Source organism: Macrotis lagotis, chromosome 1 (assembly GCF_037893015.1).
Source record: "Macrotis lagotis isolate mMagLag1 chromosome 1, bilby.v1.9.chrom.fasta, whole genome shotgun sequence".
In the NCBI taxonomy this organism is placed as follows: Eukaryota; Metazoa; Chordata; class Mammalia; order Peramelemorphia; family Peramelidae; genus Macrotis; species Macrotis lagotis.
Window position 1 is genome coordinate 624743106 of NC_133658.1, and position 22731 is coordinate 624765836.

General features: G+C 32.3%; 1 protein-coding gene across 1 annotated transcript in view; it reads left to right on the forward strand.

Annotated features, from left to right (window-relative positions):
- THSD7B (thrombospondin type 1 domain containing 7B) overlaps nt 1-22731 on the forward strand; it is a 1134773-nt gene that overhangs the window by 826242 nt on the left and 285800 nt on the right. The window contains exon 15 of the mRNA XM_074215070.1: nt 4015-4193. Coding sequence (XP_074071171.1) covers nt 4015-4193 — 179 coding nt within the window. The remainder of the gene's footprint in view (nt 1-4014; nt 4194-22731) is intronic.

Sequence of the window (22731 nt, forward strand, 5' to 3'; positions counted from 1 at the left end):
ATTTCACACCCAGGAAAAGGAGGGCAAAAGGAAGGATGGTAGAAAGATGTTCATATCTATATACTACTGGTTGAGCTGTAAATTGGTCCTGCCATTCTGTCAAGCTACTTTGGTCCCATACTATGAAAATGACTGAGATATTCAAGCTTGCTAAACCAAAGATTCAAATCCTAAGTATATATTCCAAAGAAAATGGTGATAAAAAGAAAGGTCCTACAAATGTGAAATATTTATTGGAGATAATTTCATTGGTTTCAAAAAAGAATTCAAAGCAAAATAAATCCTCATTGACTGAGGGAAAAGCTAAATGGTGGTATAAGAATATAATGGGATATTACTTCATTTTTAGAAACCATGAAGTGATAAATATGGGCACAGGAAAACACTTGCATGAACTTATGCAAAGTAAAGCAAGCATAACCAGGAAAATTATATGTATAATGACTACAACAGTGTAATTGGAAAGAACAACAACAAAACAATCAAAATTGAATGCAGAGGACTTATAATAACCAAGCTTGGCACTACAGAAAAGATAGCAAAATACAACTCTTTGCGGAGGCAGAGGTGTGGAAAATAGAATATGATGCCAAACTTGGTTAAAGTATTGCTAATTTTTTAAGCTGCTATTTTATTTGGAATCTACTTTTATTCTTTGTGATAAGAGATGGCTTTCTGGGAGCTGAAGGGAGAGGAGAAGACACAACATATTTTGGAAACATAGGTGATGTAAAAACAAAACATAATTTTTTAAAGAGAAAGTAGGCAACATATTGAATTCTTAATGACTACTTGTTTAATCAAATTTGATAAAATACTACAGCTACAGAACTTCCTTAAATCTCTGTTTTGTATGAATGTTCTAATAGCTCAGAAGGATTAGCATATTTTGGTATAATTAAAAAATATACAATTTAAGAGCCCTATAAATTAATTTATTTGGTCTCATAATTTGGTTAAAGCAAGTAGTTGGATTCAAGAATTTTCAGAAAATTCAGATACTCATAGAATTGACACAATCACAAGCTTTATTGCTGTGCTGTTCAGCAAGCATCAAATAAAAGCATATATATATATATATATATATGTATTATGAAAATACAATTAAACATAAGTTTGTCTCCATTTATTAGAAACTCACCTCAGCTTTGGAGGTGAAGGAGTTATGTTGGGTAAGAAAGAAAGTAAAAGGTAGGTTTCAAGTGGCAAGATTGCATACTCTGAGAATGGATTTGTTTGAGAATTGCTAATGTTGTTAAATAGAGGAGGGGACATTCTTAATCAGAACCAACTTTGACAGAAAAGTCCATGTGTTCTCTTACAGTTACCAGCTGGGCTTCAGTGCAGTTCAGTTAAGTGGGGTTTATTTAATGTGAGCACAAACTGGTGGGAAGTTCTAACTAAGGCAGCTCAAGGTCATGTGATTTATGATTGTAACTACTGGAGAGCAGCTGTATTCCTTGACAAGTGAGCTCTTACTTTTCAGTACCAAATAGTATTGTTTGTTGGATTTAATAGAGGTGCAACAGACAAATATGTACCCTTTGATTTTGCTTAAAACTATTTGAGGTGTTTCAGTATTTTATTTTTAGATGTGGAAAATTAAAGCATAAATACCATAGATACATTTTAGCCTTATTTTCATATTTTGTTTTCAATAAAGAATATTTGACACTAATTTGAAAATAATGAGATACTAAGTAATAGAAAGATCATATCTGAGTATAAACAATATCCTATTTAGCAGGAAAAATAGGTTGATAGTTCTTTTCAAAAATATTTTTGTTTTCTTTTTCTTTAATAGTTTGTAGCATCATGGGGATTTTGAATAATCACTAAGTAGGGCTGCTGACTCATATATGTAAGACAATACTCTTCAAAGGATGTTTTACTAGAAAGCCACTAAACTGGGAATCAAAAGCTTGTACAAATATACCTGTTCCACTATTCTGTATGAATTTAGCAAATCTTTTTTTTTTTAAATCTGGGGCATCATTTTTTTTCTGTACATATCATGAAACTGGATTAGAGCATTGTTTTTCAATCTATGTTCTTTAGAGCAATACTACTATATATTATGTAAATATGAAAATTCCAAAGAAAAATTGTAGTGGTAGTAAGTGAAGCTTTCATTTCTAAATTATTAAAATTAATATTTCACCTCTAAATTATTAAAAATGAAATTATAGTATCAGAAATACTGTTGCTTGTAAATTTAAAAGTGTACAGGTATGAATTAGACTTCCATTTTGCAGCAGTATTTCTCCAAATCCCTTTTATACTAGTGGAATACCAAAGTCACACTGGAATATCCTGTTCCCTATTTTCATTCCCAAAGAGGACCTTTGAGTTCTGTTTATTCCTTCATGTCCTGATGAGTTTTATCATCAAAACATTATGGGGAATTCAACTAAATCTTGCATCTACATCCCTTTACAATTCTAATATTCTATAAAATGAAGTTATTGCATAAAAATATGGATTTCTCCATGAGTTTTTCCTCTTCCTCTTGTAATAGTTCCTTTCTGATGTCTTTTCATAGCAGCCATCAAACTGATGCTTTCTAATCATCTAGTTTTACTTTGAAATTGAAAAAAAGTAAAAATTGATGTTTAACTGAGAGTGATATAAACTATAGAAACTCAATAAAAATGCCATATTACTGCTGAAACCCACCAACTCAAGCAAAACATGAAGAACTATAAGATGAAGTAGAGAACACCTCTGATTTTGAGTCAGAATACCCACATTGAAATTCTGGCTCATATACATCTTAATGGCATTGCCAGTCACTCCACCTATTTGAACCCCAGCTTCCTAATCTGTAAAATGCAGCTAATAATACTTCTATTGGCAACTCACTGAGTTGTTAGAAGAGTTTTGTAAACTTCAAAATGCTATGGAAATATGTGCTGTAATTGTTTTTAAGGTATCAGACCCAAATATTTGTGAAAGAAAATTGAGGGGCGGCTAGCTGGCACAGTGGATAGAGCACTGGCCCTGGAGTCAGGAGTACCTGGGTTCAAATCCGACCTCAGACACTTGGGCAAACCACTTAACCCCATTTGCCTTGGAAAAAAACCTAAAAAAAAAGAAAGATAATTGAGACACAGCTTATTGGGTTGCATAGTATATAGTACTTGGAGTCAAAAACACTTGACAAAAAATTCTACCTCAAGCATTTAGCTAGCTATATGACCCTCAACAAATCACTTAACCTCTTCCTGCTTCAGATTCCTCACCTTTAACATGAGGAAGATGGGATTGATGGTCTCTGAGGTCCTTTCCAGCTCTAAAGCTATTACCCTAAGATCACACCATATCCTTCAACTCATGTCTATTTCAGTTCTTTTATTCAATTCTGTCTCAGAACAATAGATTATCTCACAAGTGTCAATTGGAATGCAGGTAAAAGTCATATTTGTTTATTGAATTTTTTCTATCTGTGCCTATTTATCTGGTCAGAGAAATAGAAATAATTTCCCATTCAAGTTATGTTGTTGGCAAATATGAGCAATATTCATGGAAATTCCAAAGGTCTCTCTAGTCTTAGTTATTCTAAACATAGGTAAATGAAAACAACACTAGTTTAAGGGTTAGAACTCTACTATTTACTCTCTATGTGACCTGAGGCACATCACTTAACCTCTCTTGATCTTGGCACCTCATCTATAAAATTAGGTATTTGGGCCACATGTCTTCTTAGGTCCACTTAAGGCCTCAGGCTTAAAGGTGTCTTCAAACTCAAACACTTACTACCTTTCTGTTGTTTCCCTTAGTTTCCTCAACTATAAAATAAGAGCACCTAAGTCCTAGAGTTCTTGTGAAGATCAAATAAAATATTTGTAATGTACTTAAAGAACTTAGCAGAGTGCCTGCTCAGTTGGTGATTAATAAATATCTGTTACCTTCCCTTTGCTTTCCTTTCCCCTACCACTCCTTATTCTAATTCTATGATGAATTGTGATTTTTGTCTCTTATTTTTCCCTTCTCCCAATTTTCCCCCCCTTTCAGGTTACATCGAAGAAGAATGCATCATTCCTTGTCCATTTGATTGCAAATTAAGTGATTGGTCTAATTGGGGATCTTGCAGTTCATCCTGTGGGATTGGAGTAAGAATTCGTTCCAAATGGCTAAAAGAAAAACCTTACAATGGAGGTCGTCCATGTCCCAAGCTGGATCTCAAGAATCAGGTAGAGGGTATCAAGTAATCAGTGAAATAATTTAAATTATCCCCATGTGATTTTCCCAGATGAAATTAAAGCTTTATTCTTTTAATATAGTAAAATGCACGTACAGTGCTAATCATTGTTTTCCAAAGAAGCCAGTGAAGGTTAGAATACAAGTACAAAAACTTAGAATATCAAGGATAGAATGGTCTTCCTTCCTTAATAGAACATATGGCTTTTATCAATAAGAATGCTAAATGATTTTGATGGGATTTTACTTAATACAAACTAATAGGAAAATGAATTGAGTCAAGAAAAATAAGTCAGTTAAATACTGGAAGTTGGAGAAATTGGTAACATTATCAACTAATTTTTTCTTAAATTAAGAAAAAATTGCTGAGATAAAAAGTTAAGAATGATCATTTTATTTAAAAAATGACTGATCATTATATTTTTCCCTATCATTTGTTGAACAAAATGTTTTCATTATTTTCTCTTGACCCCACTGATCTTGCAATCATATTTACCAGTCAGTAGCATTCTTCACAGCTTCTCCATGGAATTATTTGGAAGATCAAAGTGAAGTAATATTTATAAAGCTAAAACATTTTGGCAAATAGTAATCACTAAATAAATGTTTCCCACTTCTTTCTTCCTTTCCTTCTTTCCTTTCTTCCTTTTTCCTAATGTCAAACTTTCCATTCCTTCATTCTTTGCTTATTCCTTCCCTTATTCCCTGCCTCCTCGCCATCCTGCCTTCCTTCCTTTTGAAAGTTTGCCAAACCTTAATGTCAAAGTTTAAAGATAATTTGTAACTGAAATTCTTACGTTAATGCTGATTATATTATTCCCTTTTCAAAATACTTGAAGAGTGTCTTTCTACAACACCCTGGAACATCAGCATTTTGAATCTAGCATGTTGTTGTTTTAAATTTATTTTTTTGTTTGTTTAAAATAGGCAATATGATTAGAATAGATCTGAATCAATAGATATAATTATATATTTTACTAATGATTTCATAATGATTCTTTGCTTTATGGTAACATATACCAGATTTTAAATTAGTTTTTGCTTTGTAACAATATAGTAGTTGGCACGTTCTTCTCAATTCATAAATACTTAAAGTGCTTCTCTGTTATGAATATCTATTTCCTTTTGTAATTTGTAAGAAAAAAGAACTATCCTTACCTAACAGCCTTTAACTATTTAAGGGAAGGAGGAAATTGTCATTCCCTAATTTATAATTATGATTAAAATAATAATACAAACATTTAAAAACATATTCTTTTCATTGTTTATCAAATCAGAAAGTATTGACTCTCACAACTTCCATTTTTTTATTTTCTCTAATTGACAAACAGTCAAATTATTAGATAGTCAAATGGGACATGGTAATATACTAAGTTTTCTGGAGAAGTTTTGATGCAGTTTGTGTCCTCAAGGAACTTATGTACTGTTAGAGGGACCCAAAGAATCATCAATATGTATGGGGAAGCAGAATGTTTACAGAAGTAGAGAATGTAAAATTACTGAAATGGGGAATAGAGGGAATTCATCATGCAATATGATTTGGTAATGTAAGGAGAAATTTTTTTAGATTTTTTCCAAGTTATTAACTTAATAAACATGAACAAACTTAAATTTTTGATCTACAAAGACAAGGAAAGAGGATTTTATATTTGCATATTTCTTGATGGCATATTAAATATAATATGGTAGTAATGAATATTCCTGCTTTTTGAATGAATGAATGAATGAATATTCCCTTCTGAACTTTTTTCTTCTCTCATGTGTACTTTATAATGTTAAATTGATATTCCTTTATTTTGTTTTTTCTTTTTTATTACTCTCACTATTTCCCCACTCTCCACTTATTTTCCCCTAATAAAAACTAAAAATCCTCCCTTATAACAAATAAGTCATGAAAAACAAACCCAAACATTGGCATATATTTGAAAAGATATGTCTCTCAGTCTGCACATGTAGTCAGTATATATGCCAACTAATGAGGACCTAATTTATCATAGTCTTTTGAAATTCCATTTGGTCAATGCATTTATCATAATTTGTAAATATATGACAGTAATTTTTTAGAAAATTGAAGTCATTGAATTAATTATTCTTCAAGTTCTTCTCATTTCATTTAAATATAGCTTAATATAAGTTCTCCAGTTTGCCTGTTTTGTACATTCTTTTGGCACAATGGTATTCCATTACATTTATATTGCCATAATTTCTTCAGTTAGTCCCCTAGTTGTTGGGTACCACCTTTATTTTAAGTTCTTTACTATTACAAAGACTTTGCATATGATTGATAGCTTAATTCCTCTTTTGGCTTTACCATGGGATTTTTTTAGGTATTCAAATGAAAAATAATGTTTAAGCATGTATACTTGTGAATAACGTATGGACAGTCATTAATTTTTACAACAAGCTCCAGAAGCTATGACTTACAACATTAATTTTACTTACCTTTCTTTCCAAGAAAGAAATCATCAAGGGAATGAATGGGCTTCTATTAGAGGAATCACTTAAAAAAAACTTTAGTTGGGAAAAATGTAGTAAGAAAGTAGAACAGTTCTGTATAAGTAATAGTATGGATAGGGAGAAGTTAGATTTATTTTATCTACCTACTATCAAAAAATTATAATATCAAGGAACATCCTGAAACATTAAGTAAAGGAGAAAGTTTACCAGTCAAATTAGCATAATCCTTTTAAAACCTATTTACATTAAAAGTAAGCATGTTACCCAAAGTATTTTTATGAATTTAAAATAAAAAATGTTTCAACAGGATTATATACATTTAGAAGAGACCTCAGAGACCAAAATTTCATGGCATGGTATTAATTGAGATTAGAGATTCTTAGAAGAGAAGGGGACATAACTAAGTTTTGACATCATGGTGTATACCTGTGCACTCCACAGACCTTTGTCAAAGTGAGAGAGAGAAATGGATGTATAGATGGATGGATAGATAGACAGACAGAGTGAGAGATAGATAGATCTATGATACATGATCAAAGGATTGATAGATCGATGATAGAAGAATAGATAGATGGATGATAGGTAGAAGGATAGCTAGAGATAGATGATAGAGATAGATAGATAGATAGATAGATAGATAGATAGATAGATAGATAGATGATAGATAGATAGATACATAGATAGATAGATAGATAGATAGATACATAGATACATAGATACATAGATGATCAATAGACTGAATATTTATTAAGTAAACAGTATGGACTAGGTACTGGGCTAAATTCTCTATATACACATACGGAAAAATAACTATGATTTCCCTATTCTCAAGTAGCTTGCATTTTAATAGAGAAAGGCAATATAAAAGAGAACTGCTACTATCAGAGGAGGAGTCCTAGGTTCACCTTTACTTAGGTTCTTGCTAGTTTTTTTGACTTTTATTAGGGTACAGAGAAGTTATCTGTTCTCTCTGACACAGTTAAACCTAGAACAAGAAGCTTCAATCATAAACTACAGTTTCCAGTTACTACCTGTAGCCATAGTTTTAAAAAAGTGACTTCCTCAGTGTCCACTTAAGTTTATGAATAATAATGGAAATTACTTTTGTGGAAATCCTAAAATTTAAAGTAAATTCCTTTTAACATGTTTCCTTTTAAAAGTAAGCATAATTATCTCTATAGATAGGTAGTGATGTTTAAATATACATGTGGATAGACACGTTTGAGTACTTAAATATGTATTTGCTTTAAAATTTTATGAGTTTCTATTCTTTGTGGCTTATGGTACCTAAGATCGACTGCTATTTGAAATTCATTTCTTAATTCACTGGCCAATAAATTGGGTTGTCAGGGATTTTCATTATTTTGGAAATATTTCCCAGCTGTTATTTATGACTGCACTTCTCCAGCTGGAGAAACCTGCTGTTTGTTTCTCTAAACAGAAAATGTGATGCAGTTAGAACCTCACCTAGTGGGGTTTCTTTGGAAAGTTCAATTCTACCACTGCCCTCTGGTCATTTGTCATGTCTTCTTTGCACTTGACTTTCAGGTTGTTTTCTTTTGAACTAGTTTGCTTCTTTGTCCTTTTCTCTCTGCTGCATTAAGAAACAAAGTAAAAGCTCAACAAAAACTATTGGTAATTCAACTTAGGGATACAATAGAGTTTGACAGCATCTGTAATTTATTTCTTCCTTGATAATGAATGCTAATAATACATGAAGAGTGTTGCTGATCATTTTGTGAGAATGGAATCTATTCTATAATACAATAGACATAATGAGATAATAAAAATATGAAACAACCTTTTTATATTTAGGTAATAATTTCAGGTGCTAAATTCAGCATGGGATAATGGACAGAAAACTGATTTAGAAATAAGAGAAACTGAGGTAAACAACCTGCTTCTGCTGCTCAGCTAACTGTGTCATAATAGGGAAGTCATTTAATTTCTCTGGATCTAAATTTCCTCAAATATTAAAAGGGGGTTAGAGAGATGAAAACTAAATTCTCTTTGTGTTCCAGTTCTTATGATTCAATTCTTTCCCTCTCTTCGATTGTGAGCTATTTTTAGGGCAAAGAATAAGTCATTTTTTAAACTCCTCCTAGCATCTACTGTCGTACCTTGTAGGAACTTCGCATTCAGCAAATGAATATTGATTTACTAGCCATGTGACATGGGACAAATCTCCACCAGACCTCAGTTTTCCTATTTTACAGATAAGAAAATGATTATAGCAGAGGTCTCTTCTTGCTCTATAACTAATTATCAGCCATAAGATGAAAAAAGATTAGACTTGTTAAATGAAGTAGGCTCTAAAGTACCTTCCAATTCATTCCATTATTATATGATCCATTGCTGACTTGAAAATATATGTCATCCCTAAATTCACAGTTGGGAGTTACCCTAGAAATAAACATTTAAAAAAAAAACTTTTAGCCTTTTAAATTTGATTTTCTATTCTTCAAAACAAAAGCCTCCTAAAAGGAAAAAAATAATTAAAAACATTCAAATACTAATTTCTGGAAAAGGCTCTAATCTTTCCAGAACTCTGTATCTTAAATGTTCCCTCCCCTTCAGATTCCCTGTAAGATCTTATTCTGCCATAAAAGTGAAGAGGTTGGGGTGTTATGTACACAAGCTCATAAACCATTCTGAATCTGCTAGCAAAATCAATATTTATAATCTATCATAAAAAGCCTCCCTTTTAAACCAAAACCTATCAACATGATAGCTCTCTCCAGAAAAGGTTACTGATAGCAATAGTTGAGAAGCTTTTAGCTAACTCCATTTGTGATTCTAAGTGATTAGAGTTTGCTGCATGATCATAGCTTTTATCTAAGTGAAAAATTTCTACTAAACAATTTATTGGATTATCAGGTCAGTTGGTTGATGTTCTCTTCTGTACTGCACATATAAAAAGATACATAATATATTTTAATAGTAGTTTTAGAGTCTATTATATGTTCACTCATTTTAAATGCACTTATACTCTGTTACTGAAATGTTACTTCATATGAAATTCTGACTAATAGAAGGTTAAATACGAGGATATTAAAACTCCTTTGGGGTTGCATATCCCTTTATGGTTTCTTCACATTGCCGAAAGATGAGTAAATTTTGAAGCTCATCTTTTCATTGATCAGTGAAAATCAATGACATTACCTTTTGTTTTAATGGAAGCCATATATTGAAATTCATTGCCAATTCAAGATAAATTTTCAGAAGTGTAGTGTCAGGTTTCCAGTTGAACAAAAGAAAATAATTTAAAAAATTCTACTTCCCCTTCAGTAGCACAAATCAGTTTCCAGAAATATGACTTTTTATGAAATTGTAGTGTTGTGTTAGAACACTGATAAGAGAGACACATAATTTTAAGCTGATTAAATATTCTGTGATTTTCATCAAGATGGCTCCATTTAAAATAATTTTGGCTCTCATACTTCTCTTGGGTCTACTAGCTTGACTTGACTGTCCCCACTATAGGCCAAAAGACATTTTGTTGACATTTTCTATTGACATTGGTCTATGTATTGGCAAGAATGGCAGATCTTAATGATGTTTTGGTCATTTCAGAAAAGTTCCCATATCATTTCAGGTGCTCATCTCAGATAGAAAAGCTGTTATTTCTTTTAAGCTATTTTATCAAAAATGATATACTAGATTTCATTTCACCACTTCAATACTTCTGCCTTGTGTTCCTTTTGTGTCCCTATTTATAAACTATTGGTTAAACAGTTTTTTTCAGCTTCAGGTAGATCATTAGTATGGTTCAGAGAGAGGTAATTTTCACTGTTTTCTTTTTTTCTTTGTCCTCATTTTACCAAAAAATAGATTTCCACCCATATATTTGAGAGGACCTTATTAATTCAGAATTGATATGCTCTTAGTTCAGGTTTAATATTGATACAAAATGCAAAATGAGTTACTTGCAGATCATTGAATTGTTTAAAAAAGATATTTACTTAATCCTAAGATAAAATACATATATAATAAAAAATATAGGGCATCCTTCAACTCTACATAGGAAAAGAAAATATGGTCAGCAAGGCAGGGTGCATTAATTCATGTGTTCTTGTTACATCTGTCAAATATGAAAGTTACTTACCCTTGGTAAATGGACCTTAATAAACCAGGAAGCCTTATCAATATGTCCAGAGACCACAAGAAAACTGAGTTTTACCAATAAAGTCCTTGAGATAACTTTGCTACTTTTTAGGGAAAAACAAAGCAAAATAAGCAAAGAAAAGCAACCTATTGTAATCTGTGTTCTATAGAGGAATCTTGCCTTATGAACTCTTCTGTCTTCCAACATGAAATGTATTACTTTAATTGCAGGCATACACGTCCTAATGTTTGGTCACTGAATTAATTCCTAATTAGACATCTGAGAAGTCATTCATTTCTTTTGAGTTCTGCCAAAGCCAAATATTAGAAACAGTTTTCCCTCAGTCCTTATTTGCTTTGTGTTCATGCTAAAGTCCTCCGTACTGTGAAGAAAAGCACCCAATATGTTGCCCAATACTCTGTTATGGTATCCACTTTATTATACCTGACCTAAATAATCTCCTAAGTTTGCTAGGAAAATTCTTTTCATGGTTGGTCACAAGTTTTTGTAGCATTGATACAAAATGATACCTAGACAAACTTATGGAGTGGTACTGTAAAAGTTTTCTTTAAACTTCTCCTGTTTGCACAATCTAAACTCTTCTGCCTCATTCTACTTTTGTTTTTCATAGAATCACAAATGGTATATGGCTTATAAAGTTTCAGTCTTCTAATTATTAGATAATGATGGACATTTCAGGATAGTAGTTCCTTCAACATTATATGACTCAACTATTCAATATAATTTTTTCATATGTAAAATGGGAATAATAATAATAACAAATGATTCATCTATCTCACAGGATTTTTTGGTGAGAAATACAAACCATAAGATTTTATCCATCATTTGGCTTCTGTTATATTTATTATTGAAAGTTGGGAGTTACAGATTATAAGAGTTGTAGAGACACAATCCAGTGTAAACTGAATCTGAGAGGGAAAAGGGTAAATATTACAATATACTTAACATGTAGTCAATTATCCTTTGCTTAATGAGATTAATTTGGGGGAATACAAGGCAGATCACTTCATTTGGAGTTACTTCCAATTGCTAGAAAGATTTCCTTAAACCTCATTTGCCTCTTTTAAGATTCTACTCATTGTTTCTTTTTTTCTATTCTTTGTAGCAGGGTAGAGCAAAGCCATTTTTCTCTACATGAGTCTCTAAAATAATTAAAAATAGCTACCATGTTGATCTTCCCACAAGGGAAGCTAGATGAGGCAGTGGATAGAACATAGGCACTGAAGTTAGGAGAATCTGAGTTCAAATTCAACCTCGGACACTTCCTAGTTATGTGCCCTTGGGCAAGTCACTTATCTCTGAATGCCTCACATCCTGGGCCATCTCCAGTTATCCTGATTCATATCTGACCACAGGATGCAGATGGCTCTGTAGGAAAAAATGAAGCTGCTCACTTTGCACAGCACCCTTCATTCAAATTCAATTCATGTGTCAGTCTTAGCATCATCTGATATCATGATCTTGAAGAATGAATCACTATCATCATCATCATCATCATCATCATCATCATTTACATATAATTCCTTTTTAAGCTAAACAATTCAAATTCTTCCAACCAGTGTTCCTGGTACCTAAGTGGGTAAATTATAGAAATACAAGTCCTAAATTGAGAAAAATCTGATCTTAAACCAGTCCTCGGACAATTAATTGCTGTGTGATCTTGGACAAATCACTTAACTTCTGTTTGCCTCAGTTTTTCCTTCTGTAAATGGAGATAAAATAACACCTAGCTCACAGGGTTTTTGTGAGGGCCAAATGAGATAATAATTAAAAGTTACTTAGCACCTCAGAAGGACTTATTACTATAAGTAATGTATAAATATAAATGTAAGCTACTAATTATTATTAATATAATTATTTATGAAATATGAATATGCAGGCCCTTCAATATTCTGGTTGCCCTCCTTTGAATACTTCTGATTATCAATATATTTTTCCTAAGTTTGATGCTTAGAATTGGACTTAGAATAGGACTCTGTCTTCTTTTCCTGAATGTTATATAATTCATTTGATGAAGTGTAAGATCATGACTGACATTTTTGTTCTTCACATAACACTGTTGATTCATTTTTAGCTTGCTGACAGTAAAGCCCCCAGACAATCATTTTCAAGTTTATTGTTTTCTAACTATTCTTCCTCAATTTTATACTTGTAAAATTCTCTTAGTTTTTAGATTTTATCTTAATAGATTTAGATAAGAGTTGTAGTCTGACAAGATCCTTTTTGAAATCTGATTGTCATATAATCTATAAGCAATTTCTCTCAGCTTTGCCTCATTGAGAAATTTGATAAGGATGACTTTATCCAAGTCTGAATTGATGACATGTTAGTAGTACAGGGTTAAGCCCAGATTGTAGGGGACCTCTATTGAAGATACCATTCCCAACTGATATCATACCATCCACAACTACTTTATGGATATGGAAATTCAAATACTTTCAACTATCCCTTCATCTAGCTATCAGTCCACAAGAGGAATATTAGACAGTTAATCTAATGTTTCCTTGAAGTTTATAGCCATTCTTTATATAAACTATGTATTGGTATTATTGATCAGAAAGTTTCAAAATTAAAATAAAATGTATTGTCTAGCTATAGACAGCCTTGTTATATATACTAAAGTGGATGATCTTCTATTTGGTCAATAATGTGTCTGCCTGTTAAACTTTCATAATAAAATAGAAGTTTTGTTCTCCTTGTACCTGGTATCTAATAGCTGAGCCATTAACCAACAATATAGAATAGCTAAGATCAGGTACTTCTTAGAGGATTTAATCATGCATAAACAGTGATCTATCACTTGCCAAAAGCTTGCATAAGACAAGTGATACTTCAGACAGGCTATCTAATGGACAAATTAGCTCTCTATTCATATATGTTCTCTGAGCTCCATCCTGATAGCAAGTTAGCTCATTAGAAAAGAATGTACTTAGACTGTATTATCATGACCCTACTGCAGAAATGTTTTTGTTGAATTACAATTTAATGATATACCTTTTGACTTTTTAATAGCCCCCTCAAAGAAGAGTCAATGTGAAGAGCAATTCTGTGCTTTTGTGGAGCCATAGTTGAAGCTCTTGTCTACTAGATTATTTAATGTGTTTTATGATAGCAACTACACAAAGTTTTGATGGAGTTAAATTTCTTTTTTTCCTTCCTTCCTTGTATAAATTCTTCCCTTTCCCCTCACTTCAAAGTTCCATTCTTTATAAATGCAAGACAACTAGCTGACTACAAATCCCTCTCAAGGTTTTTAGTTAGGAATAATTTTTTTCAGTTCAGTAGCCTTTGTCAGGTTATATGAAATTTGAATCCTAGTTAGATTTCAAGAAGAATTTGGTATCCAGTGGTAGCATAGTCCTAGCCTGGGAGCTGGCTAAAGTTTCAATTGACTTTTCTGATGAATATGAATATTAGTAATTTCTGGCTTATCAACTCCCTTAATGTAGGTGTCTCTTTTACTACTAATCTTCAAAATTCATGAAAATTGATGAATTCCAAATATATATCCAAGGGCAAGGCCCAAAGAATTTGTAGTATTTCCATTAACAAAGCCTTCATTTTTACTGGATTATAGTATTTCACATCCCACTAGGAGTAATAATCATTGAAGTATCTCTCTATATTATTTACCAATTATGACATATTCAAAACAGACCTGAAGATGACAGAAGGGCATAAAATGTTTTCATCCTGGCAGGGGAAAAACAACTTAAGAATGAATTTATATCAATGATAATAATTGTTGATTAAGAGAAACTTCATGATTTAGAAATTAAATTTCCTCCAACCTTGTGATTTTATTTATAAAATTAATATCCTGCTATATTAATTAATTTGCCCCCAATTCAGCTAATGAATTTCTAGCATATAATCCAATTCTTTTGACTTTTTAAAGTCAGTTCTTTCTCTTTACCATTGTAGAAGAATATGTATTATATATATATATGTTTATATGTATATATAAGTATATCCACACAAATGGGATATGTCAACATCCATGCATTATCTGGATTGATTCTCTCATTTCAACCTACTCTCATACTGGTATGTCTGGATTCTTAGATAGACCACAACCTAATACTTTACTTAACAAAAAATACAATAGAAATAATATATTCAATTTATTCCATAAATAATTAAACACATCAAATTTAATTTTAAAACTGGGTCACACTCTTGCACCAATATATCCAATATCTGTGATTAAGAGTATTAACATATTTAATAGATAACTGGCAGAGAAGCACAAACGGGAGGAACAAGCCTGTACTACTTGTTTTGATGTCATTAATCCATTTAGGAACTTCTATACCACTGCTTCTCTGCTTACTGATTGATTGTTCATTTTTACCATTTGAATGGATAAATTTTCTCTTCTCTTTTTGAACAGAGTAATTACACATTTTTCTAATTTGCAATATCCTTTAAAGATCATGTGGAAAATGTTGCCACAATATTTATAGGAGTACTCCTTTAAGGCAGAGATGTATAAGACTCCACAAATTGACTATCTCTGGGACATGCAGTATAGCCAAATTATTTCTTTACTTACCTTCATGCTTATCTAGTCAGAATGATATTCATAACAGTAGATTACATTGACCTGACATTTGCTTATAGTCACAACTACTGTTTTTTAATGAAATAATTAGTGCATTTAAAATCATATCTCAGTCTCCAAATGCTTTTGTAATTTCTCAGTTTTTTTTTTTTGTTTTGCCATTCTTAGTCATAAAGCAGTTATAACTAGATGATATGAGATGGTATAAATCCCTATATCTGTAAGGTATCCAATATCAACCAATCTTTTTTTGGTATATTTGAAATTGATACTTTGTACTCATATATCTCTCTAATTTTTGATAAATTAAACAGATGTTCTGCCTCTTTAAAATACCAGCAAATTACACGAGAGAAGCATCATTCTGCATTGTTTACAAGGTAATTTGAACCTTTATAGGTATGCCAAAATTTATTTTCTGTCCAAAACTGCTCAAATACTATCTGAAAATAGTATGTTTATATAATTATAAACATTAATATATTCTTACACACATATATTAACACTTTTTATTAAAGTTCTGATCTTATTTCTTTTAGATATCATCTATAAAAGTGGCAATATTTTACATCATCTGACAATATAAATCTTGCTGACCTTTAAATCATTAAACTGCTCCAAATTAAAATGACCTTTTAGAGAATGTATGTCAGATTGTATTGCCTTCTTTTCACTTCTAGATAAATACAGGCTAACGAGTAATCATCTAAGAAAGTAACAGTATAACGCCTTCCTTTGTATTTTATTCCAGTTGTTACTATAACTTTTTAAAGTCTCTATGTTCTGAGTTACATGTTAGATCAGATAAATAAGTATTTTTCATCTTAACCAAAGATAATAATCAACATTTGATTTTAGTTCAGTTTTTCTATAGCTGTTCCTATAAATGAAGAATTTCAGATTCCAGGTGCTATTTTTATTTATTGATTTTTTTTTTAGGTTTTTGCAAGGCAAATGGGGTTAAGTGGCTTGCCCAAGGCCACACAGCTAGGTAATTATTCAATGTCTGAGATCAGATTTGAACCCAGGTACTCCTGACTCCAAGGCCGGTGCTTTATCCACTACGCCACCTAGCCACCCCTATTCATTGAATTTCACCTGATTTACTTCTCTTTTTTTTTTCTAAATTTTCTGATGTTTTCCTGTAGTCCATAATGGTGAAAAGAGCATTCAACTCGAGTCAAAATACCAGGTTTTTATTCTTGGTCCCAACATTTATTAGTCATATTTTATTGACAAGTCACAACCGCTCTTGACCTGTTTCCTTATTCATGAAATGATAGTATTGAATTAGATGTTATCTTTCCTTTTAAAATTCTATGATTTTATGGTGATAATGAAATTAGCAGTTTGTACTTAATAGGTTTTATCATATCATTTCCTTTAAGTGTAATTAAAAGGTATTCCTCATTTGAATACAGAATGGTGAGAACTGATTAGAGTCCTTTGGGTTCTTTTTTTTTTTTTCACAGTAAATCTCATTTTTGTCAGTAATGGACAGCAGTAGATATTGCTAACAATTAATAGCAAAATAGAAAAACATTGAATTGTTTAAATCATTTCTATGTCTGCAAGAATATTCCCATGAAGGAAGGAAATTTCAAACCTTATCTTTATTCCTTGACATAGAATTTTCATGTTAACTTGAAAGTTGAAGTTAAATTAGTTTAGGAGTAATGATAGAGAAAAGCATTTGTATTTGGATAAACCTCCACTGAACAATATGTTTCATATAGGCAGTCTGACTGAGATTCCATGTCATAAATCAATATTAAAAAACCCAACTCATATATTTAATTCCATGTTGCTTTTCTTTGTCTTTTGTAGAAAAAGAGCACAATGGAACTGATGTCTTGATTAGTTGTTGAAGTGACTTCAATGCCTTCTTCTTCCTCCTCCCCCAATTGTATATATTTTAAAAGTTCTTTCATACTTATAGAGACATCTTTTTTTCTGATGGGTTTAGATTATTTTCCAATCTCGAGTTTCCAGAATGTCTATAGAATACAATGATGGCCATTAAAGATAATTATATATAATAATTTAGCTTTGAACAAAAATTAAAATGCTCAGAATTAGAGTGTTTTCACCTCACACTCTCTGTATTCGTATTGTGACTATGCCTGAATACTTTCTTCTATTGTATTATTAAGAGCATCAGTAGATAATATCTCAAATACGATGCATGATTAGGGCACGAGGAAGTCTTTATGAGAGTCTTTGAAAAGTCTAATAGAAAAGTATCATTATAGGGTTGGCTAGGTGGCATAGTGGATAAAGCACCGGCCTTGGAGTCAGGAGTACCTGAGTTCAAATCCGGTCTCAGACATTTAATAATTACCTAGCTGTGTGGCCTTGGGCAAGCCACTTAATCCCATTTGCCTTGCAAAAACCTAAAAAAAAGTATCATTATTCTGGTTTAGTTAATGTTAAAGAAAGGTTTTAGTTGGTAGATAATGGAAAATGAGATGATACAACAGAGAGCCAGATTTGCAGACAAATGGCTTGGCTTGACTTACTATCTCTGTAGTCTATAGAGCAATATTGACCTCTTTTGGTTCTCAGTTTTCTCATCTGTAAAAATGAACAAATTTGGATAGTTGAACTCTAAATTTCCTTCTAACTCTAAATATTTGATCTTATATGACATCAAGGTCATGCAATAGCTGTTCATAGATAGAATATATAAAATATAATTTATTTAAATTTTTTTGTTCTGTACATTTATAAAATAATATAAATTAAGCTGTCATATCAACATAAAATGGTTTACTTATAGTGAGTATAGATTTGTACTTATCAAGGCACACTTTTTCCCTTTCTGGGTGATGTACGTTTATAAGATGACCAATATAATAACTATGAGAAGCAATCTATATCTTGGATCTTACTGACAACAAAACCTCAATAACAGAACCTAAATGACAGAAACATTTTCAAGTTGAAAGGAATATCAAGTATTCCTAGGGACTAGATTCCTGAATCCAGGGAGAAAGGATATTGTTAACATCAATTTTCATAGGAGACAACAAAGACTCACAAAAATTAGGTGATTTATCTAAAATTACAAAACTATTACATGTACCAATCCTCTATGATTTTCCACAGATCCTTCTGACTGACAGTATCAAAGGTCTTGGACAGGTTCATAAACACTATAAACAGATCTCCCTGTTCTGCTCCTAGCATTTCTACTGGAGTTCTTGGGTAGCAAATACAATATTGACCATTCCTCAGCTCTTTCTAAAGCCAGACAGATTCTAGGACAGGTGAGCATCTTCCAGATGATTGATCAGTCAATTAAGGAAGACTCTGGCAAGCATCTTGCCTAAATGATTTTCTAATCTTGCCTTTACACAGAGCTGTGCCTTGGTACCCTCCTAAAAATACCTTCCTCAAAAATTTTAAAAAAAGGCTTCTTCTGCCTTCCCTTACCAAACCTTACTCATCATCCACACAATAACCTCCAATCTTTCATCCTCTCAGTTTTCTCCCAAACCATCACTTCTTTATAATCAGTTAGGTCTTATTTTTGCCATCTCTGCCTCTTAGAGACCCAGTTCAACTATTCATTTTCTTTTTCTCTTGAGTCTCTGGTCCCTTATCATATTACCAATTGTGTCCTGGAAAGTCTCAGTCCAAGATTACTCCTACCATTGAATGCCTTTGCTGAATGAATGTTTAGAAAATCACAAAATCATTTTTTTCTGGATCCTTTATAAATATATATTATACAACTTCAACTGGGCCCTCACTGCTGTAATTTGATCCTTTTGCACTTCCCCTTTCAATTCACTATTTCACTCTTTTTTTGAATTGCATCAAATTTTAATCATTTTTTTTACCTTATCCCCTTTTCAAGTACCCTCCAAAGATATACAGTCCTCATGAGTCAATTGAGAACAGCTATAATTGATACCTCCACTTCTCTTCTCTCACTCTTTTTTTAAATCTAACTCCTAATCTCATCAGTACAAGAGTCCAAAGAGATCTCTTAATTGCCTATTTCAATAGCATATTCTCAGTCCTCATTCTTCCTGACCTCTCTGAAGTCTTTTACACTATTGATTACCCCATTCTTTTTTGTTACCATCTCTCTTGGTTTTCATTAGGTTGCTTTCTCCTGTTTTTATCTCTCAGACCTCTCCTCATGAACCTTTAAAGCATCTTCATTGTTCTCTCCTCCAAACTTCACTATTGCTGCCAAAGATACCATCATCATTCTTTCAGCATCTCAGGCTCACAACCTAGTTTCCTCTTTTGATTCCTTACTATCTCATACTCCCCATACCCAATTTGTTGTTCAATTCCATCTTTTATTATCTCTCAAAAGGTTCCCTTCTTTCCTCTAATGCTGCCAACTCCCTGGTTCAGATCCATACCACAAGACCCACAGACTATAATCTAATTGAACAATAGTGTATTGGTAAGTTTACCTGCCTCAAATCTCTCCTCTTTGCAATCCATCTTCCATTCAGTTTTCAATGTGATTTTCCTAAAGCATCAGACAGTTCACTCCTACACACACACACACACACACACACACACACACAGACACTAACTCCAGTGACTATTATTTTCAGGATCAAATATAAAAATAATCTTCAGATATATGTAGATATATAAATCTATCTATCTATATCTATCTATCTATCTATCTATCTATCTATCTATCTATCTATCTATCTAATATGTAGCTTCAGGAGCAGACTGCCTTCATGATGTTTCCTAGCACTTTGTGGCTAAGGATAGGAATATGACTGCTTCAGCTTCCATACTACAGAAAAGACGAGGATATTTCTGTGTGTCATGTTGCATTTATAGCTGGAAGCAATTGAAAAAAGTAATATAGTCTAATCTATTCATTGAAAAGGAAAATGAGGAAGATTGCTTAATTGAAGAGTCTACCTCTATCTTAACTTGATATATAAAGGCCACATCTACAAGACTAACTGCAACTCAATGTTCAACCACTATATATAATAGTTGCATGCTAAAAATTTCTGAACATATAGATTAATAGCTATAAAAATAGCTTTATACAGTGCTTTAAGGTTCCCAAATCACTTTCCAAATATGTTCTTATTTTATCCTCACAAAAACTTTGAATGGTGAGTATTATTATTATTCTGATTTTACAGATAAGTAAACTTAGATAGAGGGAAATTAAATGATTTTACTAGGATAATACATCTAGTGACTAAGCCTGGAATTGTTCTCAATTCTTGCTGACTCCAGAATAAGGGCTTTATCCACTGGACCAACTAGCTTCTTATTCCACTTATATCATGATGTCAAAAAGAAATGTAGTGACTAACTATGACCTAAAGAACCATAAAATATTATTATATTAAAAATATTTAAGTAAAATTTGCTTTTGACGAGATTACAATTTTGATTTCCAAACTGCCTCCTCCTCTTTCTTTCTTATTTAGTGTGTCTTCCTTACCTCTCTCCAGCCTGTTTCTAGGTGCCTATTCTATCAGCAGACTATCAGGCAACTTCCTATTAATGCACATGGTTACTATGTGGAAAATTATATATTATCAGAATTAGTATTTTGTTATAAAGAATTAGCAGTCTTAAGTAAAATATTACAATTTGGGTGGTTGTGGGCACCTTTTCCTATATAAACACTATTTCCAACAGGTTCAATGTACTAACTTAATTTTTTTATTTTCATGCCATTTTCTAGGACCATTACACTTACCTTGAATTTGAGAATTGATTGTACCTAAGCAGCCACTTAAAGTAGAGAATTGGGATAAGTACCTTCTGTTATCTTCCAATCCCAATCTTGGAAATGAAAAAAAAATCATGTTTTCCACTTCTGTTTGTGAGAGGATATATAAATGAAGACTTGGAAAGCACCTCTGAAAGTTTGCCATTTCTTTGGCTACTCAGATATCATGCAAATTTTCTATCTTCTGAATGTAAATAATATATGCTTACCATGATTTGTGGAGGGAAGGGAAAAATACCAGTTCCATCCATTCAATATCCTTTCCTACTTTCTTCTTGACAGCTTTCACCAGTCTGAAAATACATATCCTGAATTCATAATGATATCTTTATTCTGTCTTGTGAATAAACAACAAACCCCTCTAAACCTCCTTCTTAAACTAATTTGGCAGATAGTATAGATGATATATTTGATGGGAAACTACATTATCAGATGGACCTTTAGGGACATATTTACTCTGAAAAAATGTAGTTGACTTTTAAATATCCCTCTAAATAAAAAGGGATTATGTCCCCCTTGATGTCCTTGGCCTGCATGTGGAATGAGGAATCCTTGTGTATTTACTAAGAAGAAAATGTAAACAATGTATTTAAAGAAGGTGTCTAAAGGGTCAGACAGAGAATGTTTAATTCAAAAAGAATTCAATCATGTGGAACAAGAATGGCAGAGGGACTTCTGCACATGCAAAATAATAGTGAATTAGTTAAGCAATAAGTTCATGGTGAAAATTGTCTAGTGATTTTAAATCTAGAAAATTATCAGCAAACACTAGTTAAGATTCCCTTTTAATAAGGTGTTTGAGTTTCCCTTCTCTCATTTTCATTTTTGATGGGGCAATGATTTTCATGAAATTGAAAATAGGTGGAGCTAATGAAAGGTACTTATACCATGTTGCGCAAGTCTAATAATGCACTATCATATATCATCCGTCATGACATTTTGCTGAGTGATAGCAATAAAGCAGTCATGGTCACTTAGATGCAGCATGGCATTGTTATAAACAGACCTAGGTGTAAATTCTGCCTAAGATACTTACTAGCTTTGTGACCTTGGAGATGCCCTTGAACCTAGCCCTAGTAAAGAGACCCTTCTCTAAAATTATAGTACCTGAGTTCCTATCCTGATTCTGACACCTACTACCTTTGTGAGCTAGGGCAAGTCATAGTCTCCAGGCCTTGGTTGGTGTAGACACTTATGGAATGAGAAGTTTGAAGTGAGATATCCTTTGAATTATTTTCTAACTCTACATCTATAATCTTATGAAATGAGCAGTACCACCAAAGAATCTTGGTTTTCTCATTCATAAAACAGGGATGATCCTTCTTGCAGAATTTACTTCATGGGGTTCTTTTGCAGAAAGTCAGTCAGTCAATAAACATTTATGAAGCACCAACCTCTGCTAAAGCGTAGGGATACCAATATAATAAATAAATAGCATTAAACAAAGTAAAAGCCAGCTCCTGCTCTTAAGGTGCTCATAGTCTAATGGAGAAAATGATATGCAAACAAGTTAAGTGCAGAATAAATTGGAAATAATCAATAGCAAGCAGATACTAAATTAAAGGGAATCCTGTTAAGATCCTAAAGAACATGTGGTTTTTAATTAGGACCTGAAGGAATCCAGGCAAGTCAGGAGGCCAA